At 40.6% G+C, this 26,803-nt stretch overlaps 2 protein-coding genes across 2 annotated transcripts; one reads left to right on the forward strand and one right to left on the reverse strand.

Annotated features, from left to right (window-relative positions):
* Positions 1-534: 534 nt before the first annotated feature.
* Positions 535-23,972, reverse strand: LOC125227083 (ATP-binding cassette sub-family C member 10-like). Its single transcript, XM_048131279.1, has 23 exons — positions 23,176-23,972; positions 22,896-23,013; positions 22,585-22,743; positions 18,412-18,658; positions 17,262-17,526; positions 16,571-16,808; positions 15,756-15,904; positions 15,294-15,413; positions 14,878-15,057; positions 13,903-14,104; positions 11,443-11,565; positions 10,808-10,921; positions 9,803-9,982; positions 9,175-9,314; positions 8,319-8,801; positions 7,993-8,125; positions 5,983-6,156; positions 5,159-5,365; positions 4,605-4,732; positions 4,302-4,393; positions 3,903-4,097; positions 3,200-3,431; positions 535-1,957 (listed from the first exon to the last, which is right to left on the reverse strand). Exons 1-23 carry the CDS (start codon positions 23,779-23,781, stop codon positions 1,709-1,711), a joined length of 4,734 nt encoding a protein of 1,577 aa, XP_047987236.1. The 5' UTR covers positions 23,782-23,972; the 3' UTR covers positions 535-1,708.
* A 361-nt stretch (positions 23,973-24,333) lies between these two features.
* On the forward strand, positions 24,334-25,517 carry LOC125225487 (coiled-coil domain-containing protein 97). The gene has a single exon (XM_048129232.1). It carries the CDS (start codon positions 24,490-24,492, stop codon positions 25,513-25,515), a length of 1,026 nt encoding a protein of 341 aa, XP_047985189.1. The 5' UTR covers positions 24,334-24,489; the 3' UTR covers positions 25,516-25,517.
* The last annotated feature ends 1,286 nt before the right edge of the window (positions 25,518-26,803 follow it).

Below are 26,803 nucleotides of genomic sequence, written 5' to 3' on the forward strand. Positions count from 1 at the left end.
TCAAGAGTAGGTACAAACGTTCAGTCGTTCACAATCCTCTCACTATCGCTCCTGTGTATTGGTGCGACTCAAACAGTTGCGTATAGTTCGCACAGCGTGTCAAAGACTGTATTCTTGTCTACGTGCCCCGTATTTTTAGAACCCTTATTTATCTCCTGAGAGGGACAACAATAGAGCAGATGTTCAGCGAAGGAATGGATTACATAACCCCTAAAAGTGACGCCAAAATAAAAGTTTCGAGTATTGCATATAAAAATATAATATCACAAGGGAAACTAGGACGAGATAACATAATTCAATTAACAAAGTAATTGTCTTACAGCTATTTTCGCATAATATTTATTACATAAGGAAGTCATAAGGTCGAATCTTATATTTTTTAACACATACATACAACATACAATCACGCCTGTATCCCATAAAGGGGTAGGCAGAACACATGAAACTACTAAAGCTTCAGTGCCACTCTCGGCAAATAAGGGGTTGAAAGAAAACGAAACTGACATTGCAGTGACAGGTTGCCAGCCTCTCGCCTACGCCACAATTTAACCCATATCCCATAGTCGCCTTCTACGACACCCACGGGAAGAAAGGGGGTGGTGAAATTCTTAACCCGTCACCAAACAGGCGCACATATTTTTTAAATATTTATTTAATTGACTAAGGTAACTAATTATATACTTCTTTTTGCAATTTCAGTCATTTCAGTGTATTTTTTTTAACTAAAAAAAGGCAGGAACAATATTACCAATTACTTATTTTACTTTTATGCTTTTTTCTGAAAACAATACCTAATCTCTTCCGCCTGCCAATTAATTTGTCATGTGATTGTTTAATGATTATTTATAAAACGATATTTAATTTAATGGAGCAACATGATTCACGAATACTTACACTAAAATGGTTTAATATTACATGTACAGTCTGCAAGTAAACTTTGGCAATAACTGTTCTATTATAATTATTATAAATACTTGAATTCATAAGTAATAATTAACATAACCTAAAATTAAAAGTACAAATATTTATTCACCATACTCGTATTAATATAAGATCACATTATATCATAGTAACCTTTTCTAGACTAGTAATATTTTAGTCTTATTATGTTTGACTTCAAATAGTACTGTTTTCGTTCAAATACAACATAATACACTCTGGCGAACCCACTTTGCCAAAAAGACGCGATATAATTTTCTATGAGAAGGCAACCCTCATAGATTTTTGCAGTATGTCGCCTTTTTCTACTGATGGAATTGGCATGCCAAATTATAATACTTACTTAACGTAAAAGGAATGCCATCATTCATAGTACATATATTTGCTAAATTAATTTTAAGTCTGTATTAGGTATGTTTCGTCTTCTCAATGTACAAAATTGTGTCGTTTAAGAAAAATAAATTGATTTCCGCCTAATTACAATGCTTTCGTTTCAACCCGATATCATGCAAAGTTTTGAACCGTTATAATTATGTGACATTAGTCACCGGGTTTCGATGACAAGAATACCTACTTTATTGACTCAGTATAGCATAAAATCGAGCACCCTCCGAATGCCCGTCGAGCACTGAAGTACGCGCGAACTCTGTTAATAAAGAAAGCCGCATGAAGTTTGAAGCGCGCTCTACCGTTATCACTCCGATTTTACAATATCACACGCAACTTTTGAAAAGCACGTTTACAATATAATGTGCAACGGTTGAAGAGATCACTGGTCATGAGCATGTACTAACGCGTACAGCTGCGAGGTGGGATCGGCGAGAAGTTCCGCAGGCGTGTCGAACTCGAGCAGGCGGCCGCCGCCGAGCACGAGCACGCGCGAGCACTCCAGCACGCCCACCACGCGGTGCGCCACCAGCAGCACGGTGGCGCCGCCGAACGCTGAGCGGATGGTACTGAGGATGAGCCGCTCCGTTTCTTGGTCGAGGTTCGCTGTCGCTTCGTCGATTAGGACGATCTGAAATGGTGAAACATTGTTAATTTTCAATCTAAATTATATGAATTTTTGGCTCCTCAAGGCCTTGCACACGGAACCTAACGTCGTAATATTTTCGCACCAAAATTAGGTACTTATATAATTTTATAATTAGCCTCTTTTGTGTCCTTTTTTGTCTTAGATGGTGTATACCTACCAGTCTGCTCCGACTTCCGGTACCTTGGGTCATTATTCCAAAATGACGGAAGCATCGACCGTGACGTGAAAAATAGAATAAATGCGGGATGGATGAAATGGCGACAGGTCTCAGGGACAACATGCGATCGACGGATGCCCCTTAAACTTAAGGGGAAAATCTATAAGACGATTGTGAGGCCTGTTGTATTGTATGGATCTGAATGCTGGGCGACAAAGGTGGAGGATGAAAGGAGAGTGCACGTAGCGGAAATGAGAATGTGTGGTTGGATAGAGATGGATATGTGGAGTGACCAGAATGGATCGGATCAGGAATGAGTATATTAGGGGAAGTTTGAACGTTGCGCCTATAACGGAAAAGATGAGAAGTGGCAGGTTGGCGTGGTACGGTCATTTAATGAGGAGGGATGAGAGTCATATAGGCAAAAGAATGTTGGAGATGAATGTTGATGGATGGAGAGGGAGGGGTAAACCCAAACAACGATGGATGGATTGTGTGAAAGAGGACATGAGAAAGAAAGATGTGAGTGTTGAGATGACGAAAGATAGGGGAGAATGGAAGAGGAAGACATGTTGTAGCGACCCCACATAACGTGGGATAAGGGTAGGAGGAAGAAGAAGAAGCCTCTTTTGTGTCCCACTGCTGGGCAAAGGCCTCCCCTCGCTTTCTCCACTCGACCCTGTTGTTGGCATTTGGTAATGGTAGGTACTTATAGATTTAAAATAAATCTTAGCTCTTCCTAGAAGCGCTTTCGTAACGCAGAACACTCATCTGCACCTGACAACTGCGCTGCAGGTTCGGCCTACCCTCCCCTCGCACGTATTTAGAAAATGTATCTTTGATTGCGCACCGTTCTAGATTCCACCATATTATCTCTCCAAAAATTGTTTACCACTAACCTTAGCTCTTTGTAGAAGCGCTCTCGTAACACACAGCAACTGCGCCACACCTCAAGGTAACTGCGAGGCTGGTGCAGCCAAACCTCCCTTCGCACGCAAGGTCTCTTCAGCTCCGCACCGTTCTAAGGCGCGCCATATTTTGCATTGAAAAAAATCGGCTCAACTAACCTTAGCTCTTTGTAGTAGCGCTCTCGTAACACATAACAACTGGGCTACACCTCTCGACAACTCCGAAGCAGATGCCGTCAGTCCTCCCTTCGCACGCAAGGTTTCTTCAGCCCCGCACCGTTCCAAGGCGCGCCATATTTCGGTGTCAGAGTGCTGGCGGAGCGGGTCGACGTTCTCGCGGACGGTTCCCGTGAAGATGAAGGGCTCTTGCGGGATCATGCCTATCCGGGACCTGAACAAATGGAAAGTTATATAAAATTCTAGATTATATTTTGTAGTGTTACCTGGTTTAATATTATAGGTACATGAGAATTTAAATTGATATAATAGGACTCGAAAATACAACGCCGCGCTTACACCAATACACTATTACTCCCTTTACATGCGCGTGGAGCTACACTGAAACCCGGCCAGACGTCATCTGTTGTCGCGCCAGCTGCAGCAGGTTTGGCTTGTAGTAGCGAGCTCTTGCACGACCTTGTATGGAATTGTACAAACTCCCACTACTCGTTGTACCTGAGCGCGTGCAGCTGTAGTGTATGTACTGGCACTCCATCCACCAGCCACCAGCACCCGGCCAGCCGTCGTCGGCGCCAACTGCAGGATAGCCTGCAGTAGCGAGCTCTTGCCGGCGCCCGTCCACGCCGAGCTCGCCTCAACTGCCATGCATGCCATGCTGCAGGAGCCTCACTACTCCCTGTACCTTAGCGCGTGTAGCTGTAGTGTATGGACTGGCACGCCATCCACCAGCACCCGTCCAGCCGTCGTCGGCGCCAGCTGCAGGATAGCCTGCAGTAGCGAGCTCTTGCCGGCGCCGGTGCGGCCGACCACGCCGAGCTTCTCTCCCGGGTAACTCGAGAACGTGACGCCGCGTAACGCCGCGCCCCGACCGTTTTGACTGCAATACATGTTTTCGCAATTTTAAAACGATAAACTAAGCTAACAATATATCATAATATAACGATTTAATGGATTCTACAAACATTCAGGAAGATGAAGTATAGTCTTACTCGTCTTTATGAGGTTTTTACAAAAAGAAAGAAACGGCTGCAAACGGTGCCATTATAAGCTTCGATTGTATTTAAGCATTTACGAGTATTACCTGTAATTAAGATGAACATCTTCGAAGCTTATTACGCCCTGCGAGGGCCAGCCGTACGGAGGCGGCTCGCCGTCAATTTTTTCACTCTCCACCTGTAGGAAATATTAAATTTTGTGTTCCTTCACTTCATATAGACATTTTGCTTTACGGTGTTAGTCTATGTGTATTTATGTTTTGTTAGGATTCTTTTCCTAGTTTGGGCGCACGTAATACTGCACGTAATATAAGTAAACGCATAAATGTAACATTAGCAATAAGGTTTTTTTCAGTAAATTCACACAAAATTCAAAGTTATCCGATTACCTGCGTGATGTATTCGCCGACGCGCTCGACAGCGATCATCTCCCGCTCGGTCTCGGTGAAAGAGTTTAGTACGTTGCTGAGCATTGACGTCATAGACAGCGCGTAGGAGATCGCCAGACCCACCAGACCTAAACGGAACATAACAAGTTAGAAACAAAATACAGACTTAAAAAGCTGCAGAGTCAGAATCAGAATGTTTACCCGTGATGTAAAATTTCACGAAACGTTACAGGGTTATTCAAACAGTAGGTATTCATCAGATAATGGCAGAGTCACGTGTTGTCACGCTACAACTAGTTCCTTGCTACGCTGTACCAGCTGCCACTGGCAAGGTTAAAGATCATACGACTGAGGTATAAAGCCTGAGTAACGCACTGCAAGACAACCCGCAACGCTCTAGTAGCCGCACCCGCGCCGACACAACCTACTACACTAAGGCCCACTTGCACCAACCACTTCTCAGGGTTAGCGGGTTGTCATCTGTCAAATTCCATATAAAATGGTGGGTTAACCCTCCATTTTAGTTGGTGCAAGTGGCCCTAACAAGGCCATACCTGGGTCTAGAGCGTGAGTAGTGCGCTGCACGGCTGCCAACAACGCAGCAGCGGCCACACACGCGCCGGCGCAAGCTTGAAGCCTCAGGCCTAGCCACTGGGCCGTGGCGGCGCCACAGAGTGCCGCTCGTTGCCACGCCTCCACCAGTTCCTCGCCGCGGTCGGACCAGCGCGGACTGGCGCCTAGCGCGCGAATTGTTGATAAACCTGGATTCATTTTAGAAAATTATTTATTCAGAGGCCATATTCTTAAATCCACAACGCAAGCTTCGTTAGCTGAATACAAACTCCGTTATTAGCTACAAGCTTCGTCAAAAAGTAAAACAATGGAAAATCCGCAACATGCATCGTCAAAAGTAGACTAAACTAAACCTAAAAGTACATACTCTAAAAAAAAACACAAGAACTCAAAAACACTCTGCTAGTCGCGGGCTGCAAGCTGCAAGTACCTAAGGTCCGAGTGCTGGTTTCTAACCAAATATGTTCTGAATGCGAGTTAGGGTCATCTTGGTAAGCCCATTGATAGCCAGCGAAATTTACAAACTGTTGGTCACCACAATTTTTGTAGCTTCCACATAAAAAACTCAACTTTAACTTTTACTGCATCATTTATTTCATAATAAAAATAAAAAATACATTTAATCCGCCTACATATCTTTCTCCATTTTTCTTTCTTCTATTTTCTATTGTTTTGTAAACCATAAACAAGTTATAGACTTTTTACTTTAACCTTTCACATACAAAAAGTTTTAATACAAATTAAACTTGTGTTCTGTTCTGAACACAAACTACCTTAGAAATATAATTTGTAGAGTAACTTGTACCTTCTAGTGTATCGTTGAAGTGTGCGTACACGGGTGACAGAGTAACGCTCTGCAGTCTCTTGAGTTGTCGCGATGTGACGCGGTATAATCGCTGCAAGCGGTAGTAGATGAACGCCACGGGCAGAACGCCCGCCAGTAACCAGGGAAGCCCGTATACTGTCACTGCCACCGCCCCTGAGTAGAGAAACAGTTAATAATGAACTTTAAAGCAAAGCTAACAGTAGAGTTTATTTTATTTTACATTATATTCATTCATGTTTAAAACTTTTTAAAAGGGTTCATTATGAAACTCTAGGCTTAGGGCCGGTTGCATCAAACCGTCTGTCACCGTTAATATTTTATTGTATGGGAAGTTCTCTAGACGTCTGCTGCGTGACGATGATGTGTCTGTCAAATGTGGTTGATGCAACTGGCCCTTAGTCTATTCTAGGTAGGGCTGCCATCTCGAATTTTGCCAAACCCGGACAAAGATACAAAAAAACCCGGACATTTGGCGTAAATCGCATTTTTTCCCCGGACGAGTCAGAATTTATATTTATTTACTTTTCATTTCACACCATGTGTAATTTGGGCATTTTCGCGAGAAGACACACTGTTTTTCCTACTCAAAATCACGAGGCCTTTCGATCTAGGAAAAAAACCGGAGACAAAAAAGTGGTCACAAAATTGTCTATTATTTTGCGTACTTTCTACTTTGTAACCGCTGTAAAAAGTGTTTGAAAAATGGTAAAGGAGTGGAAAAATTAAATTTGGGACGCTTTTTTTTACTCGTAGGATCGAAAGGGCTCGTGATTCTGAGTAGGAAAAACATTAAATTTACCTCTTTTACAAAAAAAGTTTTTGAATCTTTTTTCGCGAAAATGCCCAATTGCAATAAACAATAACAAAAACAAAACAATTTTTCTTACAAAAAAATTAAATTTGTCTTTTTTTAGGTTAAATTTGTCTTTTTTTACTAAGTTACTAGGTTAAATGGGGGTATCGTTAGAAAGAGCTCAAATTGCACATAATTATCAAAACTATTTCTTATAATTTTTTTTACAGAAAAAAAAAGAATTTTGAAGGAAAATGTTAAAAAATACCGCTCTCAACGAAAAATTGTGAAAATTTTACGAAACATTGGCTTTATGCTAAAAATTACAGGAAAAAATAAATTGGGTGTGTATCTTAGAAACTGTTTTTTAATTGACAAAAAACTTTTCAATTTCAACTTTTAATTTTACCACCCTTGCATATACATGTTATACTTCCATATCATATTTCAAAATTATACGAGATTTTACCTAAAACATTATCTTTCAAATAAAGTAAAAATTGTCGAAATCGGTTAACATTATAAAGAATTATCCCTGAAAAACCATCGTATAATACAGGTCGCGTAAATTAGAGAATTCACCGAGAGATGGCACTATAATATTATACACAATAATGCTCATTAGTTAGTTACGTGGTTACGTGAAAAGTGTCCGGGTTTTCCCCGGACACTTCTTGACTCCCCGCCCGGACGGCCCCCGGACGGCCTCCAAACTAGGACAAATCCGGGGAAACCCGGACGGATGGCAGCCCTAATTCTAGGCATAGTTGGCCATGGTGAGAGAATCTCTTGCACGAGATAGTGCCTGCCTTTTTCTGGCTGTATTGATTAAAGATGCTTGAATTGTCAGTCACTTTGCAAAATTCATTTGTGTGAATATCGCCCTAGACTCACATGTGACAAAAGTTCTCAGTAAACAGTTTCAAAGACGGCGTTATATAACACTTTAAATTAAGAGAAAAAGGTAAATAACAAAATCTCTAATGAGATTTTGCAACGAATTGCAAAAATACGGTATCTTATTTCTGCAATAAATAGATTTAAAATTAAACTTTATTTTTTATATAGATTTTGACTTCTCTTCTTAGAACAAATTAAATTATTCTCATTTGAAAATATTTTAATTTGTATTTTTTAAGTAGTAACACTACTATTATACTATAAACATTAAATAAAATAATAAGATTTTGACTTACCTACTAAACCGAAAACTTGCGCTAAAAATATGTTCATAATGAATGGCAGCGAATCGTCAACTGTATACGTGTCAGATGAGAAGCGGTTGAGAATCCGACCCGTTGGGGTCACGTCGAAGAATTTTATTTTTGCCTAAAACAACAGGATAAAAATATAAATGACGTAACTACTAATCAGTAAACGAAATCTGACATTAAAAATAAATTGCGACTTTTAACGTTTTACACATAAAATGATTCTCGTATATAAAAATAAATTAAAGCAATACATTCAGGTATATAGAAGATGACCTTTTTAAATTATGATTTACTAGTAGGTTTCTTACCTTTGTCACGACTCTAAGAAGGATCTTATGTATCCTAGTGGCCGCTTGGACACCACCATACGCAAACAGGAAAGCTCTCAACACCGTAAATAACAAATTCAAGCCCGCTAGTCCAAAATACACTTCCAAATAAAAATCATCGTCATATGCGGGCGTGATGTTAGACGGCGCTTGTAGTCTTACAGTTGTCGTGTTACGGTCCAAGTGGCTGACAAACTGTTGTGACATGTTCATGATAGTGTCAATAACGGTGTCTATAGCGTTAAACCCGTGGTCTAGAGTGGTCGTGTTCTCATGGGTCGTGGTCTCGGTGATGTTGCGCGCCTTGTTGCGCACCCAGAAGGTGAGCCACACGAAGGTGAAGTTCTGCGAGAGCTGCATGAGGACGAGGGACAGGATGATGGCGACGGAGAGGAAGAAACCCACGGAGCGGAGGTACAGCCCGAGCACCCACCAGCCCACTGTGCCTTCTGACATCGCTTCCTGGAATAATAAAGAATATGTATAAACCTACCTCATAACTACTATTTAAATAAGTCTCAGAAATTTACCAACAAATGATCCTGGTCACGGCACCAAAATGTGAAACTCTTACCAGACATTTTTAACGTACAAAGGGAAATAACCTAACCGATTTTGAACTAGATTTACTAGATTTTCTAGTTGTAAACGAATTCTAATCGTTAGTAACAACAGACTAGTAGCAACTAAGGTATATCGTGGTTGCGTCTTGATTAAGATGCAAGTTTTTATGTAAGTAACTCTCAAGTTTTCACTTGAGTAATCATTAGCAAATAACAAAAACAATGACAGAAAAATCTAGTTTTAGATGCGTAGGATAATTAATAGAACTTACATCTTCATCCAAGCTATTCCGACTGACGCTGTCTTGATTGTCCGATGCAGGCTCGATAGCTTTCGGGGGCTCCTCTTCGAACGCGTCTGAGTCGCTCGGAAGGAACTCCTCGATCTCACTTAGGACCGCTTCAGGGGGTCCTGATAAAACAACAAAATTTGTTATCATGTTCAATAAATTATTTTACGGTTTTAATTATTTTATCATACACCTAGTATTCGTAACGTCAAAGAGGGATAGGTGTACAGGGAATTTTAAAAAAACATTTTTATAACGAACTCTGTATTGAACTTAGAATTCTTTCGGCAAAGAGTGTTTACAATTCAGCACGCGAAAAGGATGCGAGTGGGTAGAAAGCTGGAGGCTTGTGGTTAAGCCAATAACAGACCCTGCTCGGATAATGTACTCGCCCAATGCTTGTATGAGGCCATCATTTATAAATTGTACAATCAAAGTGCGCCAATAACACGCAAATATGAGCGCTGATACCGATACAAAGTATTCTCGTAGTTCATCAGGCCCAGCACGCTGCGCAGTCAGTTGAGTTAGGTGCACGTCCGCGGTAAAACATATCTTCTATTAAGTGCACTGTACATGCCTACATGGCGACCCTGTCATAATAACTTACCTAACGCTTGTATACGGCCGTCATGTATTAGCACCGTTCGTGAGCAGCGGGCGAGTATGCGTGGCGATGGTGAGACCAGTATTCGTGTTGTTCGTTTCAGCAGGCCTAGCACGCAGCGCTGCATTATGTGCTGAGCTACGCGCGTGTCCACGCCGGAGAATATATCGTCTAGTAGGTACACTGTAACAATGAATATACAGGTTTAATGACAAATTAAAAATGTGTCATTTTTCAATAATCTTACTTACGCGAAATAGATGACCCAAAAAGGATCTGGCATCCGACACAGGTGATCGCCATTTCGCCCTATCCTGTCACGTCACGTCTATTGGGTATTCCGAGCGCAGACAGGCAGGTTCCAAACTCTAAATATACTTAATGCTAAATAAAATTCGTTTCATATGCTAGAAATTACTTACTACTTTAGAATATTCTGAATTAAACGTCAAATTTTTACAAAAATATAACCAATGTAGTTTAACCCCCTTATTCATAAACGTGATCGAGGAGTTAGTGGCCGAACGAAAGGCGAAACGAAAGCCCACAGACTTCGCTGGTTCGGTCACTTACTTAGAATGGGAAACGATCGGGGTGTCAAGAGAGCGTTCTTGGGTCGACTGGCTGGTGGCCGTCCGGCCGCGGCGGGTCGACCCAGGTATCGGTGGGAGGACAGTGTGGTGGCGGATCTGCGTCGGCTTCAAGTCAGTGACTGGCAAGAGGCTGCGCGGGATCGGGACAGGTGGCGATCTCTCGTTTCGGAGGCCAAGATTCACTTTGGATCACTGAGCCAAAATAGTGACTTAGTTAATTAGTTATTCATAAACGTACTCTAAAGTTATCAAGCCGATAACGTTCGTTTGTCCCTTTCTATCACGCCAATACGTCGGAAAGGGACAAACAAACTTTATCGGCTTGATAACTTTAGAATACGTTTATGAATAAGGGGGTAAGGCTTTGTCAAAGCAAAGTTGGTGAGCAGTTAGCTTAGACTGACATTAGTGTTACCTTGCTTGTCCTGATAAACCGCACGCGCCAGCGCAATGCGTGCACGCTGGCCGCCGCTGAGCGTGCAACCGCCTTCGCCCACGTGCGCGCCCCAGCCCAACACGTTTAGGTCCTCTGTTAGCATAAATAATGGTTGATTATTACCAAAGACGATCAAGTATTCTAGAGAGTTACTGTCAAAGTAAAATGTGTAATCACAGTGCATAGACTGCCATCTCTCGACACAAGCTTAAAACTTTTAAACCTCAGTTTTGACAATTTGGCCCATATTCTTAGCTTGATATGTGTTAAAATGTCAAATATTAATATTAGCATCATCTAGCCGAGCGTTCCCCAAAGGTGTAACGCCATCTAGTCCACCGTATCTATTTCTTTATGGCTCTGAGGTACGTTTTTTTCTTAGAGTGTAGCTGTCTATACGGAGTTACATATGTCTTTGTTATTACTGAAAGTGGCACCCGTTTTATTTGTAACTCGATCATCTAAAGGTGTGATTTTCAGTACATATGGAGGTCTTACACAACCCCAGTATAATCTTCTCTGGGGTTGAGTTGAGGTGAAGCTAACAGACTCTAGTTAAAGACACTAACATTGGGAAGTTTCGCGGACCAAGAACTCATAACTTTTTTGCTTACCAGTAAGAGCACAAGCTTCTACAACAGTCTGGAATTTGGTTTCATCATATGGCTTCCCGAATAAAATGTTATCTCTTATTGTTCCCCGTATTAGCCACGGCTTCTGAGATACGTAGCCGAAACCTAAAAAGTTAAATAATAATCAGCCAAATATACTTTTGGCTATACTCCGTTTTTTTAAGATTAGAGTAATAACGGTCGATTTTGCCTAAGTTTCATAGAATAGTTCAGTCATCTCTAGAAAATATAAATAAGATGACTTGGAAATAAGTTGTTCATGTTATGGGTAAAAAGAAAAGAGTCAAATAGCATTTAACTTCATTTCCAAAAAATCGCACGACAACAAAACACGACTTTTCTAATTCTAAAAAAAACGGAGTATAATTAACATAAATAACACAAACAGTGCTGAATAATGTCGTTCGTTACAGAAAGCAACATGGAATCGGCAAAAAACTGAGGTAAATGATAACACATCGCGCCAGTTCGTGCATTGACTTCAAATCGATATTAGAATGATATTGCAATCCGCCATTCGAAGTTCATTTCACTGACTTGTCCCCACAAATATTAAGAACGAGAAATGTTTGCGTTAAATACAACTACGCTAACTGATGTTAGTTCATAGATATTTTAAGGTACAGTGGGACAAATCTCAACTGGAGGGCAATTGTAACTAATCAATTTTTTCCATATTACACTATGATGTTGAGTTCTACATGTATCCACTGAACACGCCTACCATATATAACCGGTGGACACTCTATTTAATAATGCAAACATTGTAAAACATGGAAAAAATGGACCAGTTACATTTGCCCCCCAGTCGAGATTTGTCCCGCTGTACCTTACTATCATTCTAATATCGAACGAAATAGCCTATTTGACACCTATTTACAAAAAAAAACACTAATATTCATGTATCTCTCAAGTATTATGTACCTACAGACATATACAAGGTGCTCGCGAGGAACCCGCATAACTTGAACCACGCGTTTCTGAGGCCAAAAAAAAGAAAAAATGTTATATGAATTTTAAAATTTTTCGCGAAAAAAATTTTTTTTTTGTTTTTTGGACGTATTTTCACATAAAAAGTAATTTTTATCCATAAAGTTGGCAATAAAAATGAGTTCCTTAATTTATTTTCTAAAAACCAAATTTTTTGGAAGTTTTTCTTGTCACATTTTGACATCTATCAATGACTACTGTGAGACTATGCTCCACAATTGCGCATCAGCGCCGTTAAGAAGACCTTTTCTACTGAGTAACAATACGGAAATGTTTTTTTTGACGTGATAACGTCTAATAACTCGTTACTACGGGCAGCATGCACGAAAAAGATGACGTCATTGTCCCGTTTCCCAATATAGCTTAAGCGCCATCTATTGGCGTGCGTAGGAACTAAGCGGCTGATCGATGCGCTCGGTATGGTTTATTTATAAAAGATGCTTATTTTAATGCATTCTTTCTAATAAGAACAAAACACTATGCTAGAAAGAGTGCAGAGGAAGTTCTGTAGGCACATTTACAAACGACTGTACGGATATTACCCATATATGTATCCATCTCTATTCGTAACAGGAATGGTTGGTCTTCAAACTCTAGAAACCAGACGGAAACTGCTGCATATTATGCATTACCGCGAACTGTTTCACCATAGAGTAGATGACGCATCCGTGCTTGAGAGAATGGGGCTGCAAGTGCCAAGAGCGAATGTGGTGGTTGGCATGCCGGGCGCGGTGCCGGCGCGGCGGCGGCGGCGCCTGTTCGCGGCGGCCGGCGCACCGCTCGAGCCCGAGCTGCTCTTAACCGCATCATGTTGGAGACAGACGATATTGACATATTTGCTGATAGTGTTGGTGTGTTTTACAGAAAACTCTTAAGGTTCATAGACTCTACACTCCTTAGGTGATTAATGTAATAACCATAGTTTAACTTTTAAGTGTGTTTGCTTTTATTTATGTCAATTTAACATGTACATAATTATATTACCACATAAGTGCTTTGGTGAAATATTGTTAACTTTTAGTATTTTTAATAAATAAATAAATAAATAAAAAAACGTGAAAAAAGTCCCAGAATCGGGCCCCTTTTGCTATACTCTGACCGCCCCTGTCTATACTACTGTAATGTTTGACGTTATCACGTTAAACTACCGTCCGTAAACCGACTTTACAGACAACCAATTTTTTTAATTGGCAATAACTCTGAAACTAGACGAAATCTAGAAAAGTTTATATGACATTTTAGTCTTAAAATGTGACCAAGAATATGCCGTTAAAGTTATATGGGTTCCTCGCGAGCACCTTGTATATTAGTTTTAAAATAAGTATAGTAGTTACTTTCTGCTTGCTGAATTGCTTTGGATGATGCCAATTCTTTATTTTTGCATTTAATTAATTGTTTATATTTTGTATGCTGTTGCATGCTGTTTGTCTCCCGAAATAAATAAATACTCACTGCTAAGGCTCTCAGGGATCTGTATATCGCCACTCTTCTTAACCATGTCTCCCATGATAGCGTGCAGTAGCGACGTCTTCCCGCTGCCGACGCTGCCAGTGACGCCTATCAGCTCCCCTCGCTCGATCTCCAGCGATATGTCGTGCAGCATGAACGGTTCGTGTGCCACCACTTCGCTAACTTCGTTGGACGAATCGCTAGCCTGGAGCAAAAATATCATCAATTTTTTTTTACTTTTTTTTATGGGATAGGCGGCAAACGAGCAGACAGGTAGCCTGATGGTAAGCGATCACCGCCGCCCAGGGACACCCGAAACACCAGAGGTGTTGGAGGTGCGTTGCCGGCCTTTAAGACGGCCTTCTTTACATATTGTTTTTAAATGGAGAATGTAAATGTCCATGTGGCGTTGTTTATCATGAACATTTTGTCTATGCAAGTACCTATGCAGTAATTACCTGTACATTCCTCTGAAGGTGCGTACAGATTATGCGCGGAAACCCCGTCTACATTTCGCGCGGCCGCCGTTCGAGTTTTGAGGCGGATAATCTGTACAAAGCTTTAGATTCCTTCTTATCTTAACTTATTCCGCTTAGATTTCTTCTTGGCCTTGCCCTTGCTCCGCCTGCTGGGCTGTGGTGCCCTGCGCTCGGGTGGCTCGGCCCAGGAGAAGGTGGCGTTATCATGAACATGTTGATTATGCAGTAATTACCTGTATATTCCTCTTAGATTTCTTCTTAGCCTTGCCCTTGCTCCGCCTGCTGGGCTGCGGTGCCCTGCGCTCGGGTGGCTTGGCCCAGGAGGAGGTGGCGTTATCATGAACATGTTGATTATGCAGTAATTACCTGTATATTCCTCTTAGATTTCTTCTTAGCCTTGCCCTTGCTCCGCCTGCTGGGCTGTGGTGCCCTGCGCTCGGGTGGCTTGGCCCAGGAGAAGGTGGCGTTATCATGAACATGTTGATTATGCAGTAATTACCTGTATATTCCTCTTAGATTTCTTCTTAGCCTTGCCCTTGCTCCGCCTGCTGGGCTGCGGTGCCCTGCGCTCGGGTGGCTTGGCCCATGAGAATGTGGCGTTGTTTATCATGAACATGTTGTCTTCGTTGCGGTTCGTGTTTAATTTGTCATAGTAACGCTCTGGGTCCATGTCTGGGAGCTAAAATTAATTTACAGTAACTAAATTATCCCTTACGCCACGCAATAGAAAATTGACAAATATAATAATATTGCATCGACATTGTTTTTATTAATTTTCCGGGTTTCGGGTGAAATATCAGGTACGAAACGCCAAATTAACTTTTTGTCAATATACTTCAGGTTGAGCTTAACGGCATAGCGAAATATAAATTTAAAAAAGCATGTAAATATTTAAAAAAAAAAACAAATGCTTACGTCTAAGAGTTTTTGTATCCTCTTGATAGACACCCACGCTTCTGTTAGCCCGTTGAGTACCCACGGAAACGCGTTCAGAGGCGCGATCAGCATGTTGATTAGAGCCACTGTTGTGAATACCTACAAAATATTAAATATATCTTTCTACAAACGAGAACTACTTTGTGGGAGACATTATTACAAGTCATGTCGTCAGAGGTCGAGCGAAGTCTGGAGAAGTCGCCCGTATCATGTGTCGTGAGATCATTGTCGAACTGTGCGCTGTGCAGTTTAATCCCTTGATAGCATTATTCAGCTTAGGTCGGACTAGATATTCTAGTTCGTTGTTATACATATACATGCGTCGAGTTTTGCCTAGCCTAGAGTCAACGCCCATACGAACACAGGCGACTACGCACAGAGATGTCAGAGACAGTACTACTGCCGTCTTCCTCTAACTCGCGCTATTTCCGTGGTACGTACGGTGGGCGCGTCGAGCGGCTGCCCTCGCAGTGCGTGCACGCCCAGAGTCAGCGCGCACACGAGCACGGGTGTTGTTGCCCACAGTACGACGCAGATCGCGTCCAGGTACTTGCGCCAACGGAGGTACTTCAGCTCCAGTGTTCGGGACTCTGTCAACAATAGCAAATTTAAAGTTTTACTAACTTCCGAAGGGTAGGTACTTCAACTTGAGAGGATCAATACTTGAGCTGTGATATTTGAACCTATATACTTTGAATGCAAATCTGAGTCACTAATGAGATTTACACAAGAGTCCATGTTCTTTATGAGCTCGGTATTGAGCTGGCCGATCTTGCTAGCGATGAGTCTATTCGTTGTCTGTAACTCTGTTTATGAAGTGGTCCTCCCAAACGTTCATTGTTCTACCCCGGAGTAAGTCAATGATGAGAGTAACCCTCGAGTCCTCATGTTTCATGAGCTAGGTGCAGAGCTAGCAATCTTGTTAGTGATGAGTTTATAAATTACCTGTTACTCTGTTAATGAAGTAGTCTTCCCACACATGGACCTTCACAGTCCTGATCCCCCGGAGTAGATCACTGATGAGAGTAACACGGGAATCCTTGTGTTTCATGAGCTTGGTACTGAGCTGCCCAATCATTTTAGCGATGAGTTTATAAATTACTTGTTACTCTGTTAATTAAGTAGTCTTCCCATACATATACCTTCACAGTCCTGATCCCCCGGAGTAGATCACTGATGAGAGTAACACGGGAATCCTTGTGTTTCATGAGCTCGGTGCTGAGCTGCCTCATCTTGTTAGCAATGAGTTTATTTACCTGTAACTCTGTTTATGAAGTAGTCCTCCCAAACGTGCACCTTCACTGTTCTTATCCCCCGGAGTAGGTCACTGATGAGAGTAACACGAGAATCCTTGTGTTTCATGAGCTCGGTGCTGAGCTGCCCGATCTTGTTGGCGATGAGCTTGTTCACGGGGATCAGCAGGACGGAGAACGCCACGCCGGCCAGGAAGGAGACGCCCACTTGTTGGTACAGGAGGAACAGGGTGATGAACAGCTGTGACAATTGAAAATTGACGTTAAAATGTATTAACGATTGAGGTAATTACTAGTAAATGTGGCTGACCTCTACATCATGGACTGTCTACAAATTAGGCGGATTTACACAGAGTGCGTGTCCTTTTACAAAGATTTATGCTTCGGTCGAGGCACGTCTAGTCTACATGCTGAGTGGCATCCTTTTTGGAACAACAATCTGTACATTTACCACTTATGCAACTGCCAAGATGTAACGTGTTGTTTCGAATAAATTTTATTTCATTTCATTTCATTTTCTGCACAAGGGAATTGTCTCGCGACGCGACGCTCCTCGCTCTGCGTGGACTATTATTTAGTTTAAAAGCAAGGCGCAAAATGCACTCACATTACGTTACGCTCAAAAGCAAATCTGAAACGGTTGCGGTTTCCGGAAAAATACCGATTTCAGCTAGTCATTACTAAATATACGCACCTGCAAAGGAATACTCCACAAAGCATGAAAACTGGGACACGAATTGACAATCCTGTCCGTATCAGTGGACATAAAGTTGGTTATCTCTCCAACCGAGAACGACTTATTCAATTCAGTAGAAGTCACGCTCAGGGTTTTGCGAAGAATAGTGGCGACGATGGCTCCGCGCATCTTGAGCCCGATGAGGGACATCAGCCAGTTGAAATGCACGTTGAACAGGGTCGATATTAGGGCGGAGGCCATGAGACCTGCTGCGTAAATGTAACTGAAAAGGAAAATTAATTATTTACACACAGGGAGAGGTACTATGAATTTTATGTTTCAAGACTTGGCTTGGTTTGCGACTTTAACAAAAAGTGCAAGAAGGTAACAATCCTAACTCCTAATCAAGGATTCCTGGGTAGAATGGAGAATGGGAGAAATGGCAATCACTCTCGTATCTTGCCAATATTCAATAAATAATATCTGGGCGACCGAGCTTCGCTCGGTTCTATTTTAATATATCACGTCTTTAGATAAAAAAAAACTCTTATAAATACAAAAACAAAAAAAAAGACAAAAAACAAAAATTTTATTTCTGGCCGGGATTCGAAACCCTGACACCTACGATCTATCTGCGTACATTAGACCGACCTCGTACGACTGAGCTAAGCGGAATCGATGCGCGCGCGGTGAAATTAACGACCATATTTTACGTTTACTACCGCGAAAGAAAAACTCATGAAAACTCGAAAATTCGCGTTTTCCGGGATCTAAGGCTACGCTAGATCGATTTTTCACCCCCGAAAACCCCCACATAACAAATTTCGGCGGAATCGTTAGAGCGGTTTCCGAGATCGTCGGTATATATAAATAAATAAATATACAAGAATTGCTCGTTTAAAAGTATAAGATATAATTGGGGTAAAAATAGCCTGCACTCTCGTCTCTAATTTAACTAGAAAAGCTCAAATATATTAAGGAGTGAGAAAAGTACCAATTCGCCTTATTAGAACAAAATGCGAATTCGGCGAATCTACGCGTGGCTTTAGGCAATATTTACCTTCGTACATTGCGATAACGACGACGATAGACGAACGACTGACGATAGGCGGGGAGATTAGTGCACTAAATATCTTAAAGAGTGTAACGTAAGAGATTGTTGTCTCACCCATAATGTTGATCGATGCTCTCATCTTCAACGAACGCGACCAGCCTGTTAAGTAGCATAGGGCCCGCAAATCCCGCCATATCAGACACCAGCTTGAGCACACCAATACTATAGAACTGGTACGCGAAGCACGAGTGCAGCGCGCGGAGAAGAGTGACGTTTTGTCGGCGACGGCGCAACGGCACGCGCGACGTCGGGGTGACTGGGGTGGAGGATTGCGGCGCGGATTCGCCCAGCGCGCCGTAGCCTGACAAATCATGGTCAAATTCAGGTGGTGTTTTGAGGAACTATCATTTCAGTAGGTTTACTTGTGTGAATATGTTACTGATAAATCAGAAATATTTTTTTTATTATAGAAATCAATGGATGTGTGACTCAAGCTCGTATATTAATTATGCTCGGCCTTTTAAGCACTTACGAATAATCGCTCTATTAAGCAGATTGATCTACGATACGAGATTAAGGGCCAGTTGCATCAACCACATTTGACAGACACATCATCGTCACGCAGCAGACGTCTATGGATCTTCCCATACAATAAAATTTAACGAGCGCTTTAACGATGACAGACGGTTCAGTGCAACCGACCCCAAATCATACGATTTCATTTAACTATGCGAGGTTGTGTTGTGTCACACAACCGTCGAAATATGGTTCATCCTGTCAGTAGCACATATGGTAACCTCCCGGACCACCAGGTTGAATTCCTAAAATGTTGAAATCCCGAAACGTTGACTTTCCCAGAATGTTGATTTTTTTCAGTTTCGCAAAATGTTGAATTCTCATAACGTTGAAATATCAAAAAGTTGAATTCTCAAAATGTATGCTTTCAACATTTCGGGATTTCAACATTTTAGGAACTCAAGTTTATATTCCTGGAATCTTTTTTTGACATGGGTATTTTTTAATATGATTTCTACTCAGAATCGCGAGCTTTTTGGTCCTAATAGGAGAAAAAAATGTACCTTTGATGGTCATGAATTTCAGTCTTCAGACTGTATTTAACCCATTGCTGTAACGGGGAACAAAATTTTAAGGCATTATGCTTCGAAAAGGCTCATCAGTGGAGTCTTGGAACTTAAATATGCCCTGAAACTATATAGCATGTAACAAAAGTCAATAGGGTGCTTTGAGATAATTTCGACATACAGAAATGCTCGGGTAATTTCGAAAGGGGAATCTAGATATAATGGAAATAATGGTGATTTTTATATGACTTTCAAAATTAGACGACGTTCGAAATTACCCCAATGCACCCTACTTCAACAGCCGACAAGACCAATACCCTGATTGCTATTTAAGCGGAAAAAATCGAAACTCATTTTTTTCGAACTACGAAATTTTTTCACTTAGGGTCATTAGTAACCCTATCAGTTGTTAAAGTATCACTCGGGACCTTTGCTACACCCTGTAGGTACCTACTGCAAATTCAATCTTATGGAAATTCAACATTTTAGAGTTCACCATACCGCAAAATCAACTTTCTGCAAATTCAACATTTTTGGATTCAACAAGCTGCAAATTCAACTTTATGCAATTTGGACATAAAAAGAACTCAACATAATGCAAATTCAACATTTTAACATTCAACATCCTGCAAAATCAACTTTTTGCAAATCCAACATTTTAGGAATTCAACTTGGTGGTCCTGGAGGAGACGTCATCAGAGGATTTTCAATTTTACGTCACACAATATCTATGTTAAAACCAAAATTTAATTATTTTTCTTCACATTTGCAATAATCCTGTGAAAAAGGCTTGTTTCACTTTCGCTTTCTTCAGAAACATGATTAAAATCGGATCATGGCTCTCGGAGTCATCGGTGAACATCCATACTATAAAGTGTGTGTGTCTGTTTGTCCGTTTTTCACGGCTAAACGGAGCGACGAATTGACGTGATTTTTTAAGTGGAGATAGTTGAAGGGATAGAGAGTGACATAGGCTACTTCTTCTTCTTCTTCTTCTTCTAGGTTAGGGGCTTTGTAAGGCTTCAGGGCGCCTTATGTATCACTGCGACCATTTCTGATCTATTGTGATCGCCACCTACTACAACTCTCGATCAAGTCCTACAAATTCAAAGACTTGTAGTATCTTTTTGAGATCGAGAAACCTCACATCCTCTGGGAGAAATTGGTAACCGCCCAGAATCATGTTACGTGTGCGCATTAGAGAGGGGCACTCTGCCAGGATGTGCAGGGGCGTTTCATCAGACTCTAGACAGAATCTGCACCGCCCGTTTGCACGTTTCCCGATAGTGTGCATGTGCTTGTTCAGGTGGCAATGCCCTGTCAGCACCCTCACTAGGTTGCGAAGTTGGTTCCTTGACAGCGCCAAGGCATTTGAGGATGCCTTTTTGCTGTAGGCTCTGATGAGAGCCTTGGAATGGTTCATGCCTGGCGTGTTCCTCCAGAGCTGAATAGTTTTGTATTGACAGTAGGTCTTTAGGGTTAGTTTCGTAAGGCTTTTCGGGATACCGCAGAAAGGCTCTGGGCCATGGTGCTTACCCTTTGCCCCCGTACGTGCAAGCTCGTCGGCTTTCTCGTTGCCTTCGATGCCTGCGTGCCCCGGGACCCATCTTAAGACAACCTTGTTTTTGGATCCAAGGTTGTTTAATAGTTGCCTGCAGTTCTCAACCAGCTTGGACGTTATGACGTCCGAAGTTAGGGCTAAGAGTGCCGCCTGGCTATCCGAGTGGATGTAAATAGTATGGTTGACGTAGTTGCATTGCAGGTTGATTGACGCGCATTCTAAGATGGCGTATACCTCTGCCTGGAATATAGAGCAATACCATCCTAGATTTAGGCTTTTAGCCCTTCTAGGCGTTTCGCCGTATACTCCGCAGCCTACTTCAGATCCGGATTTGGAGCCGTCAGTGTACCACCTTAGGCTTCCTTCTTTCCATAATATTTGACTGTTTGACCAGTCCTCCCTTTCCGGGATTTCCACAGAGTAAAGTTTCTGTGGGCAGAACTGGGGGTGCATGGTGTCTGTCGGCATCCCCAGTACAGGGATATCAAGCACTGATTCAGTAAATAGTCTCAGTGTTTGTGATATCCACCCTCCTCTCTTTGTAGCCACTATTCTCAGTATGCTGGATCTTGCTTCTAGTTCCAGATAGAGGTGGAGTGGCGACAGGTTCAGCAGGGCCTCTAGTGCCGCTGTTGGAGAGGATGACATTGCTCCAGTGACGATGCTACAAGCAGCTCTTTGCAGTCTGCTGAGCTTCGCCACTGCCACTTTCTGCAACGTCTTCTTGTACCATGCTACAGAGGCGTAGGACACTATTGGTCTCACTATAGCAGTGTACAACCATAAGGCAATTTTGGGTTTAAGACCCCATCTGTTGCCTGCGAGACGGCAGCATATTGCCAGGGCCGATTTGGCCTTCAGTAGAGTTCCGTTCAGGTGCTGGTTCCAGGTCAGTTTCTGGTCCAGTGTTATCCCCAGATACTTGACTTCTGAAGAAAACGGAATCGTTTTACCATTCATGACCAAAGGTTTTAATTTATCCAGCCTTTGTTTGTTCGTGAATGGAACTATAATTGTCTTGTTTGCATTGATGGACAATTCATTTTCACCACACCAGGCGTTTATGGTGTTGAGAGCCCTCTGCATAGGCTACTTTTTGTCTCTTTCTAACGCGAGCGAAGCCGCGGGCAAAAGCTAGTAAGTACATAAAACATAAATACGAAACTGAATACAGAACCTCCTCCTTCTACGTAAAGAAGTCGGTTAAAAATCTGATGAATTATTGTAGTTAATATCAACGCATTTTTTCCAAGCTATACAAACTCAAACGTTAATATCGATCATTTATAACGATAAGTTATCATCCCAACATTACGACTCATAGACAATCTAATGTCAGGAGTTTTTTATGTCATCCGGTCGTAATTACAATTATTGATGAAAATCGTTTTAGAAATGATATTATTCAGTGGTTTTTTGATTGATTTCAATACTTTGCGAGTTTATTTAAGTGTATAATAACATTTTAAGTGATGGTTAATGTGTAATTCCAGAGAAAATTGAGATAATGTTTTCCAGCAGTGTTTGTTTACATGATTGGACAAGTAAGGCTGAACTGAGGATATTTGTTTAAATATATAAATATTTTTACATACCTACACATCTTTTTATTAAATGTATGTATATACAGTTTACGTTTCAAACCTGAACTGATGAAAGGTTCATGTGGTATCTCCGCATACTGCTGGTAGTTGTCTACATTGCCAATAAGAGCTCGGTCCATCTTGGCCCCAACATAAGTACACCGGTACTTTGCCGGGATGTCAAATAACTCCTCTGGGTCTTGCAGTTTCTTGTCAAAACCTAAAATGGCATTATAAATAAGATTCCATTTCAAATATTATCCCATATTCAATGCATTTGGGAAGCTGGAACTCTCTATCATGGTTATGTTGTGTTACAATTAATAACATATTATCTTGATTTTAATTTGTGTAAAAAAAAACAATTTTTACCTTTCTTTAGCAGTGGATTCACCCACAAAAACAGTAACTGTGATATGCATCCATTGCCCTGCATGGCCGTGCCTAGGACACCCTCATCCATATGGGGCAACAATGGCGTATACTCATTCTGAAATATTATATTTTGAACCTGGTTAGGTAATATAGTAATATTTAACTTTAAGGATACCAATTAATACAGATTGAATAATAGTACTCAGAAAACTAATTTTAAATGGTATGCACTAATATCACATGATCACAACTATACATAAAGTTCCATAATACTTACATGGGCATGTTGTGATCCAACCAGGCAGGCCGAGTAGTAAGTAGGCCTGGATTCACTTGATGGTATCAATGTAATAAAGTATACTGCATGGCAACAAAGCGTGGCAATATAGAAGGCCACAGGACCCCCAAGAATGACACTGCTATGCAGAGCTATCACATTTAGCACCACTGTCAGCCCCCAGAGGAATAGCTGCAATGACGGCCCGCGGGAACTCGAGCCTAGCCGATGCTTCAGAGACAACACGTAACCAAAATGCACCAACCAAGACAAGCATGATGCTCCGGCCACAAAATAATCTACAGGCAGTAACACAAAATCCACTCTCGTAATAAAAACATATAGTTCTACTATCGGAATAAAAACTAAAGTTAGCACAACGAAACTACGGATGACTATTGCCCGCTCCTGCAACTTCTCTCTTATCACCCAGTCCCTCCTGTAGCCGATGTAGTAGCCTGACACGACCGCAATGATGAAGTACAGGGGAATTTGCAGAAACAACTGCTGGAAGCACAGTCCCATGTCCTTGGTTGCGTGATCCCAGGGCTGCAGCCCGGCCGGTCCACACATATCTTCCCATCTCCATGGTATGTCCCAAAACATTCCAGCGAAGATAAACAGTCTTTGCACCAGCACACCAAGTCATTTACCCTACTATACAATGACTTGTTCCAATTTATGACTAATGATGATGATAACGTTGATCTAATTATGAGTAATTTTCATGTGGATTTCTAGTTTTCTCTCCTTTTATTAGTGAATCCCCGAATCGATGCAAAATATTTATTTGTCAACCCATTGACAGTCTGACTCAATAACATTTTTGACAGTAAAGTTCTTCTCTTCTAAATTTTCTAGTAAAATCCACGATTATTTCAGTATCTCAAACAGAGTTATCGTTATATACGTTCACGTTCAGTAACAATGAAATGGTGATCATTTTAGGGTACTTTTCTAGCACAATTATATTTTATTTATAATATAAATATTCATATTTTGTCAATAAATATTATTCAACTCAAATATTTAAAATAAATAACTTAACATATCATATAACTTCACCTTTACAATTCATGAAATATTATAAACATGGTAAATTGGTTCATGGTTTCTGAATAATGAAAAAAAAAAGATTAATGGGCTGTCAAAAATAAATGTCAAAAATGTTTATTCTCAGCTCAGTGCGAATCTGCGAATACATTTAAAAAATAAAACAATTAAGTACATAAGAAAATTCCAATTTCATAAAACCGCTTTCTTGTCTTCATCTTGATTTCAAGTTTATCACTGGTCAAAGCACAATAGTTGACCATGTCGGTTAGTGCCAACGGTTATTCTGAAGACGATATCGAAGTCTTGGATCCCATCACTGATATTGTTGATTATTTAGTAAGGTGCGCAAAAATTTCAATAAAAACTGCTCACGTCAATGAAACAGAATTACGAACACGGGACAAAATTAAGCTGGCCTGTGATCTCTTCAGAAGAGCGCCAACCGATTTCTTACTCCAATTTGGTAAATATTTAGCTCCACATCACATAGAATACTTTGATAATTATCAGCCAGATAGCGAGGCTAGGAAATATCGGGAATGTATTAAAGAATTGAAACGATATCATTCGGATGATACAAGGCATAAAAGAGTGAGAAACCGCAGGTACAATGCATTGAAGAAGCTGCAAGATGAATCTGATTACTTTACTGAAAAGCAAATGATGTACCGAAGTCCTCTGTTGTATGATCAATTAGTGGGGCAATACTTGACAGAAGCAGAAATAAAGGAGCGAGATGGAGTAGATACTGAAAATCTTACATTCCTAAACTTAATATTGGAAACTGTTGACAGAAATCAAATGAGACAAACAAAAGACCAACAGATGCTTGAAGAGGAAATAGAGTCCATGGATATTAATGGGCCAAAAGAAAATCATGATGAAGATAAACAGTTTAAGAAAAAGCAATGGGGTGAGTTTGATGATGATGTAAAACCTGAGTCTTCTTCTAAGCCTGACATGCGGACCCAGAATACAATAAGTGCTCCAGAAAGAAGGCTCCTTAGAGAGGAATTCTTGCAAGAGATGTACTCCAGCTTTGTGGAGGGTAGAGATGATATAGACTACACTACCATAGACAATGATGAGCAGTATGATGACTTGAAGCAAGTTTCACAAGATGCTGAAGACAAGTACTTTGATTCAGAGCCGAATGACTCGGAGAACCTGGAGGAACACATGAAACTGGTCACGGAGTATGGACGGAAGAACTCCGCTGAGAGTGGAGAAGACCCATTAGATTTATTTATGGAACATCTTAATAAAAGGCATGTTGAGAGTTGAAACTGATTGTTTTACTTTCTCTTCATGTAGGTAAGTACTTTCCTAATCATTAGTAATCATGTTATTTCCTCCTCATTTGTGTGCTAGATACTAGGGTCGCTAATCTCGATATGCAACTTAATTTCAGGCATTTACAATTTTTCACTGTAAGAAAGAAACTGAACCTTTGGCCATGTAAATAGACATTTCGAAATATTTATTATATATTTAATATTTATTTATTTATTTTTTTTTTTTTGTTCTCTATTTACTCCTTTTTTCTATCCTAAGTTTTTTTCTTCCAATAGCAAACAAATTCTTCAAGTGAAACTGAAAACGAAAATTACACTAGATGGTTGTAACAATGAACAAGTCCCAATATTGAAGATCCAGTTTCCAGGTATGTTTTAAAAAAAAAATTTCTTATACAAATCTCAAAAACTTAGTTTTATCAATTTCACTTCATCTCTCCTCCTCAATGTTCAAAGATAATAACATCTAATAAATAATATTAATATTGGGGACACCTTACACAGATCAACTTAGCCCCAAACTAAGCAAAGCTTGTACTATGGGTGCTAAGCGACGATATACATACTTAGATAAATACATACTTATATACATAGAAAACATCCATGACTCAGGAACAAATATAAATGCCCTTACCGGGATTCGAACCCAGTGTATTGGTCGAAGCTATTGGTGCATGTTCTATTCGGTAGGGATGTAGTAGAGTTTAATAAATGAAACACATGTTGACTCTCCAAGGCATCAATATGTAATGTCGATTAGAATACAGATAGAATAAGCTGATCATTATGAGTAATACAGTTTCCATATATAAAGCATCTAGCCTACTTAATCTAATTAGGTATGCTTACACATCACACCTTCCCCCTATTTTTTTTTTTTTTTTTTTTTTTTTTTTTTTTTTTTAAAAGAAAAAAAAAATATTACACAAAAAAAAATCATGTTTAACAAACTTTCAAATTAACCTACAATAAAAATACAGGTCAATCACTTTTATGTGTTATTGTATAATACGACACGCTCATAATTATGGTGAGGTTTACTCTCTTAGGTTACGATAACAATAATATAATGAAATGTGACGCACACCTGGTGCACCGATGAGTCAATGATTATGACTAACTTATTACTAGCATAACTCGTTACATAAAATAAGGAATAGTTCTATTTTTATGGATTACATTTTGTTTATTTCCTATAGAAACTTTTACATTAACATCCATGTCTTCAATAACAGAGTATGGACCTAAATACACTGGGTCCATTTTTTCACGTCCTT

Source organism: Leguminivora glycinivorella, chromosome 1, assembly GCF_023078275.1.
Source record: "Leguminivora glycinivorella isolate SPB_JAAS2020 chromosome 1, LegGlyc_1.1, whole genome shotgun sequence".
Classification (NCBI taxonomy): domain Eukaryota; kingdom Metazoa; phylum Arthropoda; class Insecta; order Lepidoptera; family Tortricidae; genus Leguminivora; species Leguminivora glycinivorella.